Consider the following 15300-nt stretch of genomic DNA (forward strand, 5'->3'; position numbering starts at 1 on the left):
TTCAAACCATTACACCAATTGGGATGTGGCATGGTTGTAGCAGGAATTCAATATTAATTGCACTGGACAACTACACTACATACACTATGAGACAACAAATATTTGAAACATTTTCAATTTTTTGGAAATCAAGGAGGTTTGTTATAGCTCCCAATCCCAAAAGAAAGTGTTGTACACTTTAATTTTCCATACATTGGTCACCCTGCAGCCTTTCAAAGAGATGGCCAATTAATATTAAATTGGGTTGGGAGAATACATGCACTAGGAATGAATGCAAATTTATGTCACATGAGATCCTTTCTTGATAGTATCCATAGGCTTTAATTCATCAATCCAAGGCAGTTTCAACTCATTCTACAGGCTAAATTCTATGCTATCCAGTTCTCCTTTTTTAAAAAAAATTCACAAATGTTCAAGTTAAAACTGCAATTCACCCCTACATTAGGGAAATCAAATGTAGAATAAGTGACTGCTTTACAGAAAACCTCCATTCAGTCATAAGCATGATCTCATTTGCAAGTTTTCTGGTCAGACATTTTAATTCTCCACATGCTTCACTTGTCCGTCACCTCCTATACTGCCTGAATGAAGCTCAAAGTAAACATGGAGAACTGTACGTCATTTCTGTTGAGAGACTGCATTAATTTACAGAGCTTTACCACCATCTTTACGTATCAAAAAGATAGCAAGTTAGGAAAAGATGGTGGTCAAGCTCTGTTAACTATTATCTTATTAGACCTTTGTTTGAAAAGCAACAAATCACTTGTGGGAGCAGTTTGTAGGCCCCCTTACAGTTGGTACACTGTTTGATAGAGAAAATAAACATGGTTTGTAAGGAATGTAATAATAATAAGCAACTTTAAACTTTATGTATACTGAGCAAATAAGATTAGCAAAAATAGCCCAAACTTATACAGGGAACTTGAGAGTATTTCTTAGAGCAGTGCATTCTAAAACCAAGCAGAGAGGCTGGTTATTTTCGATCTTGTATTGGGCAACAAAGACAAACTCAATCAACAATCTCACAGACTACCAAAATAAAGGTAGCTATAAACATAAGAAGGTATAGCTGACTAAAGTGAATTAGGAAATTAGAACAAAAGATAGGGCAGTAGACATAATGGCAGACTGGCACTGAGTGCTTCTCTAAAAACAGCTAAAAAGCCTGACAACATTCAGGGCAAAGCAGCCCATTTGTTTGGCAGCACATCCAGAAACATTCGCTCTCTCCACTGATCGACACGGAGTAGCATCAGCAAATACTATCTACAAGATGTACTGCATAAATTTGGCAAAGATCCTTTGATAGTACTCTTCGAACCCAAGACCATTTGTATCTAGAAGGACAAGAGCAGCAAATATGTAGGAACATCACCACCTGCATGTTCCCTTCCAAGCCACTCACCATTTTGACTTGGAAATATATTGCTGTGCCTGCAATGTCACCGGGTCAAAATTCTGGAACTCTCTTCTCTATGGCAGCACATGAACTGTAACTCATCACCAATCTCTCAAGGACAACTAGGGACAGACAATAAATACTGACTGCCATTGATACCACAAGTCCCACAAGTGACTACTAAAAAAAAATTAGTATAAAGGGAAGACAAAAGTAGGAAGATTTAACTGAGCAGTATATAGCCTTGCTGAAACCATATCTTGAACAGTAGTTCTGATTTCCCTACTTGAAACTGCATTTAAAACTAGTGAGACAAAGTTCACGTGACTCAATTCTGTGATGACGAGCTTAATTTATGAGGAAAGGTTACACGTTAGTCCTGAACCCATTGTTTTACTGGACTGAGGCAAAGACAGGTAGGTGAGAGCAGGGGGTAGTCGGTGAAAGGAGGCAGTAGAGGGAAGACAGAAATATGGGGAATGGGCTGAGGGTGTGAGTGGTATAAGGAGAGTAATTCAGTTACTCAGACATTTCTGACAAATAAATGAAGGATTATGGAGAACAGACAGGAAAGTTGAATTGAACCCACAGTTAGACCAGCCATGATCTTACCAAATGGCAATGTAGGCTTAAAGGACAGAACAGCTTTTTTCTGCCTCCTAAATAGTATGTGCATAACCTTCACGATTGGTGGTAGTTCTATTATTCCTATTTACACTTGCTGTCAACCAATGTTTTGTTTCTTTCCTTGTCCAATTATCATCTCCTTTGTGTCATCATCTATTTGTCATTTAATCACTCCTTTCTTCTATTTTTTTTCGAAGTCTTCCCCTTCTTTCTCTGCCTTTGTACTTGGTTAAAACTTGGTGCATCACTGACTTTTTCCAGTTTTGAAGAAAGGTCAGTGTTGTTTCTTGCTCCACAGATCCTGTTGTGCCTATTTCCAGTTTTTTGTTTTAACCTAATATTACCAAAATATACAGTATCTTGCTTTGCATAAGTTTTAGGTTTCTGATGGCATTTTATTTTTAAAAATTACAAAAATCTGAATTGCAACAATGGATTAACAATTGCTACTTGAAAATCTGTAAAATGCTCCAAAAAAACCAATTAGTACTTTCAATGTGATAATTATTGATGCTGAACTTCCTGCAAAATGCAAGTGTTTAGCACACCTATATTTGATTTTTTTAAAAATGCAGTTAAATGATAAATGATCAGTCCTCTTCACAACCTCAAGCAGACAGCATATAATAAAAATTAAAAATAATAAAAATTTAAGAAACTCAAGTCTGACAGCAACTGTGGAGAAATAAAGTGTCCAGTATGACTATTCTTCAGAACTAAAAAGGGTTGGAAAGTAGTATTTTGTCATGCTGTTGACAGAGTGAGAGAAGTAATGGAACAGATTGTTTGGCCAGTGAAAAATGAAATAGCCGGTAATAGTGGTGAAATACGTAACGGAGATATGAAATGGATATAAACAAAATGTGTGTTATGAAGATGTGGGTGTACCTTTCAGTGAGTTAAAAGCTAGCAGTGACAGCATCAAGTGTTCTCGATAAGATACAATACAAAATGTGGTCCAGTTACTGGGGTAGCTAGGGTAGCTGGTTGCCTGGAGACAAAAACAGATTCAAATTAGGACAATAAATTTAAATTAAACCCCAAAACAAACAAACTCCAATCAAGTTTGAAGTTAGTATATTGACAATCTTAAAAGCCAATGACACAGAGTCTTTGGGGGTATAAGACCAGGGAAAGTTAAACAGGGTGACAGGAGAACTACCAAGTTAGCACGCAGAGACTGCCTGGAAAATAGCTTTCTTAAAAGGTACCTTTATCAATCAATAACCTGTGAAGCAGAATCCCCAAGAAGAAAAGAAGACTGGAATACAGAGAAGAACTGAAAACTGCCTGGTTTTGAGCTAAGAAGTTTTGTTTTGTAAATCTTAATCAGGGGCTTTTATCGGATTAGTATTGTCGAAGGGAAAAGTAAAAGATAGGTTAGAGGAAGGAGTCGTAAATAGTTGTTAGTTAATTATTCTCTGTTACACTAAGAAATAAAGTTGTTACATTTTTTTTTACTTTAAATAGCTCTTGGCCTCTCGAATTTTTCACAGATTGCTGCACGGGATAAATCTGGTGTTGCTGGTTTAAATTAAGCAGGACAGTTTCGCCTATGTTGTAACAGGTGTGAAAAAGGGAAAATGGGTCTGCACTTCTGTGAACAAAGTCAACAAAACATGGATCTTTGCGGTGGAGGAGAATGCAAGAAAACTGGAGGACAACGATCACACTCTGAAGTTGTGGAATTCAATATTGTGGCCTGGACGTTTCCACAGGAAGCACTCTTGCTGTGACATTCTGATCCAATCCACCATTGCTTTCTAACACTTTCCCACTCCTCAATGGCACCTTCTCAGGCAATCTCAGAAGGTCGAACATGGCTATTCACCTTTTGTTATTTCCTCACTATCCAAGGTTCCAAACACACCTTCCAGATGAAAGTAGTGTTTTACGTATAGTTCTTTCAAACTAGTCTACTCGAATAGCTGCTCACAATGTAGTCTCCTTTGTTTTAACGTTATGTAGTTCTGTCAGCATTGTGGAGAGAGAAACAGTTGTTAATTCAAATCCGGAATGATTCTTCCCTGGAATCATTCTGCACTCAGTTCGAGTCCAAAATGATCCCAGCAAAGAATCATTCTGGATTTGAATTGTTAACGGTTTCTCTCTCCACAGATGCAGACAGACAAGAGAATTTCTCCAGTATATTAAGGACAAAAGGGTAACTCGGAAAAGAATAGGGCCCCTCAAAAATCAGCAAGGAGGCCTTCTTGTGGAACCACAGGAGATGGGGGAGATACTAAACAAGTATTTAGCATCAGTGTTCACTGTGGAAAAGGACATGGAAGATATATAATTTAGGGAAATAGATTGTGACATTTTGAAAAAATGCCCATATTACAGAGGAGGAAGTGCTGGATCTCTTGAAATGCATAAAAGGGGATATCTCCCCAGGACCTGATCAGGTGTACCCTAGAACTCAGTGGGAAGCTAAGGAAATGATTGCTGGGCCTCTTGCTGAGATATCTGTATAATCAATAGTCACAGGTGAGGTGCCAAAACACTGGAGGTTGGCTAATGTGGTGCCACTATTTAAGGAAGGTGGTAAGGACAAGCCAGGGAACAATAAACCGGTGAGCCTGACATCAGTAGTGGACAAGTTGTTGGATGGAATTCTGAGGAACAGGAGGTACATTTATTTGGAAAGGCAAGGACTGATTAGGGATAGTCAACATGGCTTTGTGCGTGGGAAATCATGCCTTACAAACTTGATTTGAATTTTTTGAAGAGTAACAAAGAGGATTGATGAGGGCAGAGCAGTGGACATGATCTATATGGATTTCAATAAGGCGTTCAACAAGGTTCCCCATAGGAGACTGGTTAGCAAGGTGAGATCTCATGGAATACAGGGAGAACGAGCCATTTGGACACAGAACTGGCCCAAAGGTAGAAGACAGAGGGTGGTGGTGGAGGGTTGTTTTTCAGACTGGAGGCATGTGGGCAGTGGTGTGCCACAAGGATCGGCGCTGGGTCCACTGCTTTTTGTCATTTATATAAATTATTTGTGTTTTAACCTAAGAGGAATAATTAGTAAGTTTGCAGATGACACCAAAATTGGAGGTGTAGCGGACAGCGAAGGCGGTTACCTTGGATTACAACGGGATCTTGATCAGATGGCCAATGGGCTGAGGAATGGCATATGGGGTTTAATTTAGATAAATGTAAGGTGCATTTTGGGAAAGTAAATTTTAGCAGGACTTATACAGCTAACGGTAAGGGTCTGGGAGTGTTGCTAAGCAAAGAGACCTTGTTTGCAGGTTCATAGCTCCTTGAAAGTAGAGTTGCAGGTAGATAGGATAGTGAAGGTGGTGTTTGGTATGCTTTCCTTTATTGGTCAGAGTACGGAGTACAGAAGTTGGGAGGTCATATTGTGGCTGTACGGACTTTGGTTAGGCTACTTTTAGAATACTGCGTGCAATTCTGGTCTCCTTCCTATCGGAAGGATGTTGTGAAACTTGAAAGGGTTCAGAAAAGATTTACAAGGATGTTGCCAGGGTTGGAGGATTTGAGCTATAGGGAGAGGTTGAATAGGCTGGGGCTGTTTTCCCTGGAGCGCTGGAGGGTGACCTTACAGAGTTTATAAAATCTTGCCCTGATTTGCCTTTCCAAAATGCAGAACCTCACATTTATTTAAATTAAACGCCATCTGCCACTCCATAGCCCATTCGCCCACCTGATCAAGATCCCGTTGTAATCTGAAGTAACCTTCTTTGCTGTCCATTACACCTCCAATTTTGATCTCATCTGCAAACTAAGGATACCGTCTATAGAACATTACAGCACACTACAGGCCCTTTGGGCCTTGATGTTTTGCCGCCCTGTGAAACCAATCTGAAGCCCATCTAACCTACACTACTTCATTCACATCCATATGCCAATCCAATGACCATTTAAATGCCCATAAAGTTGGTGACTCTACGACTGCTGTAGGCAGTGTGTTCCACGCCCCTACTACTCTGAGTAAAGAAACTACCTCCGACATCTGTCCTATATCTACCACCCCTCAATTTAAAGCTATGTCCCCTCGTACTAGCCATCGCCATCCAAGGAAAAAGGCTCTCATTGTCCAACATATCTAACCCTCTGATTACCTTATATGTCTCAATTAAGTCACCTCTCAACCTTCTTCTCTCTAACAAAAACAGCTTCAAGTCCCTCAACCTTTCCTCGTAAGACCTTCCCTTCATAGAGTCATAGAGATGTACAGCACAGAAACAAACCCTTCAGTCCAACCCGTTCATGCCGACCAGATATCCTAACCCAATCTAGTCGCACCTGCCAGCACCCAGCCCATAACCTTCTAAACCCTTCCTATTCCCATCCAAATGCATCTTAAATGTTGCAATTGTGCCAGCCTCCACCACTTCCTCTGGCAGTTAATTCCATACACGTACCACCCTGTGTGCGAAAATGTTGCCCTTTAGGTCTCTTTTATATCTTTCCCCTCTCACCCTAAATCTATGCCGTCTAGCTCTGGACTCCCCGACCCCAGGGAAAAGACTTTGTCTATTATCCTATCCATGCCCCTCATAATTTTGTAAACCTCTATAAGGTCACCCCTCAGCCTCCGATGCTCCAGGGAAAACAGCCCCAATCTGTTCAGCATCTCCTTATAGCTCAAATGTTTACATCCAAATAATTTATATAAATGACAACAAGCAGTGGACCCAGCACCAATCCTTGTGGCACACCGCTGATTACAGGCCTCCAGTCTGAAAGGCAACCCTCCATCACCACCTTCTGTCTTCTACCTTCGAGCCAGTTCTGTATCCAAATGGCTAATTCTCCCTGTATTCCATGTGATCGAAACTTACTAACCATTCTATCATGGGGAATCTTGTCAAACTCCTTACTTAAGTCCATTGGATCATGTCCACCACTCTAACCTCAATCCTCATCGCTACTTCTTCAAAACCTCAATCCAGTTAGTGAGACATGATTTCCTATGCACAAAGCCATACTGACTATCACTAATCAGTCCTTGCCTTTCCAAATACATGTGAATCCTATCCCTCAGGATTAGCTCCAACAACTTGCCCACCACTGATGTCAGGGTTACCTGTCTATAATTCATTGGCTTTTCCTTACCACTTTTCTTAAACAGTGGCACCACGTAGGCCAACCGCCAGTCTTCTAGCACCTCACTTGCAACTAGCAATGATATAAATGTCTCAGCAAGGGATCCAGCAATCACTTACCTAACTTCCCAGAGTTCTCAGGTACACCTAATCATGCCCTGGGGATTTATTCACCTTTATGCGTTATAATACATCCAGCACCACCACCTCTGTAATATGGACATTTTTAAAGATGTCACCATCTATTTCCCCACATTCTCTATCTTCCATGTTCTTCTCCACATGTAAACAATGACGCAAAATACTCGTTTAGTATCTCCTCCATCTCCTGCAGTTCCAGACAGAGAGTGCCCTGCTGATCTTTGAGGGGTCCTATTCCCTCCCTAGTTACCCTTTTGTCTTTAAATGTATTCATAAAATCCCCTAGAGTTCTCCTTAACCCTATTTTCCGAAGTTATCTCAATTCCACTTTTTGCCCTCCTGATTTCCCTCTTAAGCGTACTCTGTTGCCTTTGTATTCTAAAGAGTCATTTGATCTCTGCTGTCCATACGTGAAATATGCTTTCTTCTTTTTCTTGAACAAAATCTCAATTTCTTTCGTCATCCAGCATTCCCTATAACTACCAGCCTTTCCTTTCACCCTAACAAGAACATACTGTCTCTGGTCTCTCATTATCTCATTTCTGAAGGCTTCCCATCTTCCAGCTGTGAACATCCACACCCAATCAACTTTTGAAAATTCTTGCCTAATAATGTCAAAATTGGCCTTCCTCCAATTTAGAACTTTTAAAAGTTTTGGATCCAGTCTATCCGTTTCCATCACTGTTTTAAAACTAATTATGATTGCTGGCCCCAAAGTGCTCTCCCACTGAAATGCCAGTCAATTGCCCTGCCTTAGTTCCCAAGAGTAGGTCAAGTTTTGCACCTTCTCTAGCTGGTACATCCACATACTGAATCAGAAAATGTTCTTGCCCACACTTAAATTCCTCTCCATCTAAACCCTTAACATTATGGCAGTCCCAGTCTATGTTTGGAAAGTTAAAATCCCCGACCTTAATCACCCTATTATTCTGACAGATAACAGATCTCCTTACAAATTTGTTTCTCAATTTCCCACTCACTATTGGGAGGTCTATAGTACACTCCCAATAAGATGATCATCCCTTTGTTATTTCTCAGTTCCACCCAAATAAATTCCCTGGCCGTGTTCCCAGGAATATCCTCCCTCAGTACAGCCGTAATGCTATCCCTTATCAAAAACGCCACACTCTCTCCTCCCTTGCCCCTTTCTATCCTTCCTATAATGTTTGCATCCTGGAACATTAAGCTGCCAGTCCTGTCCATCCCTGAGCCATGTCTCCCTAATAGCTATGAAATCCTAAGTCCCATGTTCCCAACCTTGCCCTGAGTTCATCTGCCTTCCCCTTTAGGCTTCTTGCATTGAAATAAATGCAGTTTAATTAATCAATCTTACCTCGTTCTCTGCCTTGTTCCTGCCTGCCCTGTCTGTTTGACTTGCTCCTTTTCCCCAACTGTACCAGTCTCAGACTGATCTCTTTCCTCACTATCTCCTTGGGTCCTAACCGCTCCACCTTAATAGTTTAAATCCTCCTGAGGAGCTTGAGTAAACCTCCTTGTCATTCTATTAGTCCCCTTCAATTCAGGAACAATCTACCCTTCTACCGCAGGTCACTTCTATCCCAGAAGAGATTACAATAATCCAAAAAGGTGAACCCTTCTCCCCTGCACCAGCTCCTCAGTCATGCATTCATCTGTTTTATATTCCCATTCCTACCCTCACTAGTTGTAGCATTGGGAGTAATCCAGATATTACTACCCTCGAGGACCTCCTTTTTAAATTCCTGTCTAACTTTCTATATTTTTTCCATCAGAATCTCATCCTTTTGCCTTCCTATATTGTTAGTTCCAATGCGCACAATGACTTCCTGCTGTTCCCTCTCCTCTTTGAGAATACTCTGAACTCTCAGAGATATCCGTGATCCTGACACCAGCGAGGCAACACACCATTCAGATTTCTCGCTGATAGCCAGAAACAACTGTCTGTGCCTTTGACTAGGCAGTCTTCTATCACAATCAATTTCTTGGAACCTAATGTATGCCTCGTTACATTACAACCAGTAGGAATACCAGAAACTTGGTTGCTCATGCTACATTTCTCTCAGGGTCTCTCAGCCTCCATTTGTTTGAGATGGGGATATCCACAGAAGACTCCTGTACTACTTGCCTCCCTCTCCTAACTTTCTTGGAGGTAACCCATGCACCTAAGTGTATCTGTGGTTTTCCTTCTTTCCTAAAACTGCCATCCATCATACCCCCTAGCTCCTGTAAATTCCTAATTGCCTCTAACTGCTGCACCAAATGCTCCATGTAATATGACAGGATTCACAACCAAAGACACTTCCTGCAAACATAATCATCAGTAACATGGAAACTTTCCTTAATCTCCCATATCCAACAAGAAGAGCATATCATTCTACTAAAGACCATCTTTGCTCCTTAACAATCTACACATCCAGAAAATAGCACAGTCTTACTGTTCTAAAAAATACTGCTCCAGGCTAACATAGCACCTATGTTTTATACTTTTAAAGTTTAGTCAAGGCACAGATCTCAATAAAACAAATAATTAAAAAATAATCCACTCTAAAGATTAAGCACTATTAAGGATTTACAGCAAGGTTACCCTTTAAAACTATGCACTTAGCTTCTCCCGTGCTGTGAGGTTTCCCACACAGGTTCCACCAAGGTCAGCTGTGAATTTCGCTGTTGTTCATTTTGCTTAGACGCACTCCAATGTCCAGAGATACTTGAACTCAAAAGCTGAAAAGGCAGTAGCTGAAAAGATTCACTGCTGTATCAGACATCAGTGTAGGTTTCTTTCTCTGACCATGTGGTCTCTACCTTTATCTCTCTTCCTTCTTTTTAAAGTGCCATTGGGGGAAAGAATATCGAAACAAAGTTCCAAAACAATGCAACAGGTTATAAACAGTAATTACTGCTCCTGGAATTCAAGGAAATCATCTACAATACCTAAAATACCTCAAAAAAGGAGCAGCTTTTTTTTTCCACAATTTATTCCATCCTCCATCTCAGAATACTAGTCAAGATATATTGCTGTAGGAAACTATCCTGGACACACTCCAGAAATCTACCTTTGTGGCAGGTCTGCCTCGCCCAATTTATGTTAAAGTCCTGCTTTGGCTTAACTACACATCTGCCTAATTTCTGCATTTATACAATCTAACACTTTAGAACTGCTACCAGGAGCCTGTACACAACAGTTTTTTTTTTTAAGATCCTTTACTGCTCCTCAGTTCCACCCACTTGGTCTCCAGTAAATGCTTTCCCCCTCATTATATCCATCCCCAGCAGTGAAGTTATTGTTTCTAATCAAAGAGGCTAATCCACCTCCTCTGCCCTTTTCCCTGTCTGTTCTGTAAACCTTCTAACCTGGTATATTTAGTGCCTAATCCTGACTTTGCCAATGGAGATCCAATAACTGGTTTAGTAGTACCTTACTTAGGCACACTTTCAAAAGACAGAATTATCTACTTTAAAAGTGGTATGAGCCAGATTGCACCAATAGGAGGATAGAAATCAGTGGACAGCCAATCTTAATGCCAACTCATACCAATGCATCTTTATTTGTTCCCACCTTCTGACCCATCTGCGTTCCAGAGGTGCTCCTGACAGGAATAATTTTAACTCCATTTACCACAGAAAATATGTAGCTTTCACCTATGATATACTTCCAGGAAGGTGAAAATTGCTTCAGGAACCCTACCTCAAAATAGATGCTGTCTCCAACATTTCCGCCATGAAGGTTGAAACACCTTTCAGCTGACTGTCTCCAGCACCAACTCGAGCAAGGATGCAATCAACAATACTGATTTCTGCAGAGTCACAGGGCACAAAACAACCAATCTGAGCCATCAGAACCACCACACCAGTCTGTCGGATATATGTTGATTTACCACCCATGTTTGGACCTATTAAATACAAGCAGAAACTACATTAGCAGCATGAAACAAAAGGTGTTTACAACATCAGGCCAATGAAACACATTTGACTTCAATCATGGCCGTTCAATTCTACCAAGGAAGAAACGTCAGTTGCTGTTGATCAAATTGTTTCTCAACATCCATTTTATTGATATGGGGAGTCATTCTCTTTCCCCATTCAAAGAGAAACAAAACAAAAATTAGATGGCTTTAGTCACTAATCATTTTCATTAAGGAAAAGATTCACAGGTATTATTTGATGACCAACCAACACCTACTCCCCAGATTCACATTTTCTTTCTCGGAAACATTTGTAGGCAGATTTGTTTTTTTATGCTCAGCCTCTCTTTAGATTTTTTTTCTTCAAAACTCACTTCTGACAGTTGTTACAGCACGTCTGTTAAAAAGTAGAGCAATGTTTGCAATGTTTACCTGGAAGCTTCAGTAGCTATACAACTACAAAAAGTCCTTGGAACAAAAGTTTTTCTCCAATCACGCATTTCCAGTACAAGATCTCTGATTCCATTGGAAAGAATTGCCATGCAATCATTCAAGCTAGTAGCAGTTCAGGACAATCGTTAGTTATTTATCAAATTATTATTTAAAACTGTGAAATATATATCTATGCAAATAAAAAAAAGCCTTGCATTTTTATGTAATGGTTTCATAACCACTGAGCTGTCAAAGTGCTTCCCAGCAAATGGAGACGTTTCTTCAAGCGCATCCTCTTTACAAAGAGAAAAAAAAACATAGCAAACCCATACAAACAGCATTAATTTTTTAATATATTACTGAGGGACAAATGCTGGCCAGGATACTGACAATAATACCCCTCCTCTACTTTGCAATAGTACCATGAAATCGTTTTCATTCACTTGAGCAAGTTGATGGATTCTGGGTCAAAATCTCATCCGTAAGACAGCATCTCTACCAGTGCAGCACTCCTTCAAAACTGCAATAGAGTCAGCCTTGATTTTGAGCTCAAGCTCGAGAGGGAAACTTTAAATTTGAAATTTGAGACTCAAAGGCGAAAGTGACGAGCACTAAGCCACAGCTGGCATACTCTAACAAGCAGGGGAGGCAAGATGTTGTCATTCCAAAGAGAACACACACCAAAAACGGTGAGCAAAATAGGTCATGATTTGAAGTGGTGGAGTGCTCAGTTTCAACATGTGTTAGTTCAATGCTCCTTGAATCAAATCAGGCACATAATGTTTATAGTTGATCGAGCATTTGCCTTGTCTGCAGCTCACTAACTCCCTGTGGTGCTCTCCCTCTCTAGTACTCTTAGCATTGGCTGCTGAACTCTGGTGCATTGGATTACACCCTTTACAGTGATGTTACTGAAACAACAGCTTTTAACCTGGCAGATTTATACACCAGCACTTCACACATGTCTGTTGCCATCTGCTCCCTGTGGCTTGTGTTGCTCTAAATTCATGTGTGCAGACGACAGTCAATTAAATCCTACAACCACAGTAAGCGAACATTAATGAAGTAAGGTTTTATTTCCAGTATATTATTTGAGTAAAATACAAGGAAGAAAAACCTGGCATAACACAGAGGCTTCACTCTCAAGTGCCCGTCCATTTAGACCCAGTATCCTCTCCTAGTTATCAACACAGCAATAAAGGAGCCATACTAAGTCAATCAATCCCTGGAGCCTGATTGTCATTCTAGAAATTGTTGGTCCCCACATCTCTTGATGTCATTAGTGTCCAGAAATCTATTGATGTCTATCTTGAATGTACTTAATGACTACACTTCCATAGTCTTCTGGGAAAAGAAATACTTCCTTTCAGTCCTAAATGGCTTGCCCTTTACTGAGGAAGTGCCCCTTGATTCTGCACTCCTGATTCAGGAGAAATATCCTTTCTGTATCTATCTTATTTAGCTCTAAGAAGTTTGTAAGTTTCAATGAGATCATCTCCCATTCTTCTAAACTCAAATGGATATGGACCCAGATTCCTCAAAGGACAGTCTCACTTTCTTAGTGATTATTCTGGTGAACATCCACTACACTCGCTCTATGGCAAGTATACCCTTTTTGGGGGCAAGGGGACCATAACTGCATCTTTACTCCTGTACTCCAATTTCTTGAAGTAAAGGCAAAATTACCACTGCCTTTCCAACTGCTTGCTGCACCTGCATGTTAGCTTTCAGTGACTTCTGAACAAGGGTATCCACGTCTCGTTGAACTTCAATACTCTCCAATTTCTCACCATTTAAATGATACTCAACAACTTTACAGATCAGAGTAAATAGATAATTTCACATTTATCCACATAGTATTCCACATGCTATGTTATTACCTATTCAGCTTGTCCAACTCTCTTGAAATCTCTTTGTACCATACTCATGGCATATTCTATCAAGTTTGATATCGTCTACAAATTTAGAAATATGACATTTGGTTTCCACACCCAAATCACTGATATAGATTACGAACAACTGGTACGCAAGTACTGATCCATGATACTGCACTAGGCTCAACATGCCAACCTGTGAATGATGCAGTTATTCCTACTTTATTTGCTTTCTGTTAACCAACCCTCCATCCAACTCAGTATATTACCACACCAAGTTCTATAATTAGGTTTACTAATCTCTGGATGGGAACTTTAAAAAAAGTGTCTAAAATTCCAAACTAAACCAGGATCCCCACATTTGCTTCACCTCTGGAGATACAAAGTAGTATTCTGTGATATTCATGCTTATTAATTCAGACCAATGATTTCCGTTTATAGCATAACTACAATAACAGCATTTCTCATATTTTTACATCCCCATATCTTCACCCATAATTTCCATCCTTTTTAAATCTGGCTGAACACAAAACTATATAATGATTCCATTCCTTGTTATTGATCTACTTTATAAGGGCATTTACCATTAAATAATCCCAATTAAACGGCCAAAGGTTTAGGGGTGACTAAAGTAGAGAATACATGTACCTCCTCCACTTTACTCCAACAAAAACCTCAGGTTAATTATTTTCTTTGAACCTATCTTTTCATTAGTAAACTTTTCTAGAAAAATTACTCACCTGTTATTATATGGAACATCTGCTTATCCTTCTCAAAGGTAACATCATTGGGTATGAAGGCCATATCATCCTGAACCTCAATGCATGGATGCCTGGAAGCCTTCAAGGTAATTCGACCGTGGCCCTTCTCAAAGATCTTAGGTCTTACGTACGGCACTGGCGCTCCATTAGATACATGGGCAAAACTGACCACTGCATCCAGTTGAGCAATCACATCATTTAAAGTTTGCTGAGGTTCCACATATCCTGTAAACATAGGAAAAGATACCCAATAATGTTCAAGGCTGTCACTGGTTTCAGAACAAAGGAAGCATAGTTACCTGCGCCCCAAAATTAATACACAGGTGGAAAGAGTGTAGGAGCATGTAAAACATCTGGCATGAACATGGAGGCCCTGCCTAAATTAGATGTCAACTAAATAAAATGGTGTGGCTTTCTGTCACCACTCAGACTACATCCTTTAGAAGTTGATAGGGAGAAGGATAAGAAAGAACGAAAGAAAGAACGAAAGAAAGAACGAACGAACGAAAGAAAAGACATCAGGGAAGGTGGTGATATGGTGGTAGATAGCACTTGTGTTTTTACACCATAACTAACGAAAGAACGAAAGAAAGAAAGAAAGAAAGAACGAACGAAAGAACGAACGAACGAAAAGACATCAGGGAAGGTGGTGATATGGTGGTAGATAGCACTTGTGTTTTTACACCATAACTTGATTTTTTTAAAAATAAGCTCGCCTGCTGGGTGTCTTCTTGCCCACGGTCCAATTCCTGCAGATTGCTGCAGATCAGACCATTATAACATAGTCAAATACCAGCTGGATATGTTAAAAAGAATGCTCACTTCTCTTTATGGGGTGCCCTGCTTGCCAGTTCAGGTTATCATGAGGCATAATTAAGTAACAAAATGTACAGTATGCACGGCCCCTCACCTTGTTTCCCTCAGGTAGGGGCAATGGGGCTCTAAAGTTTTGAATACAGTGTAAGATGCAAGTGAACTGCTCATACTGTGCTCAGCCAATTGCAGTTGAAGTGAGAATTTTGGAAGGTACTTTCAGGTGGAATATTGACGGTTAATATCCATCATACAATATTCTTGAAAACAAGCAAAGATGGAATGACAGTG

At 40.2% G+C, this 15300-nt stretch overlaps 1 protein-coding gene across 1 annotated transcript in view; it reads right to left on the minus strand.

Annotated features, from left to right (window-relative positions):
• The window catches only part of msh2 (mutS homolog 2 (E. coli)), a 93255-nt gene that overhangs the window by 23236 nt on the left and 54719 nt on the right, over window positions 1–15300 (minus strand). Inside the window, exons 12-13 of the mRNA XM_043696762.1 lie at window positions 14176–14421; window positions 10913–11117 (exon numbers count right to left, since the gene is read on the minus strand). Of these exons, the coding sequence (XP_043552697.1) occupies window positions 10913–11117; window positions 14176–14421 (451 nt within the window). The remainder of the gene's footprint in view (window positions 1–10912; window positions 11118–14175; window positions 14422–15300) is intronic.

This window comes from Chiloscyllium plagiosum, chromosome 9 (assembly GCF_004010195.1).
Source record: "Chiloscyllium plagiosum isolate BGI_BamShark_2017 chromosome 9, ASM401019v2, whole genome shotgun sequence".
In the NCBI taxonomy this organism is placed as follows: domain Eukaryota; kingdom Metazoa; phylum Chordata; class Chondrichthyes; order Orectolobiformes; family Hemiscylliidae; genus Chiloscyllium; species Chiloscyllium plagiosum.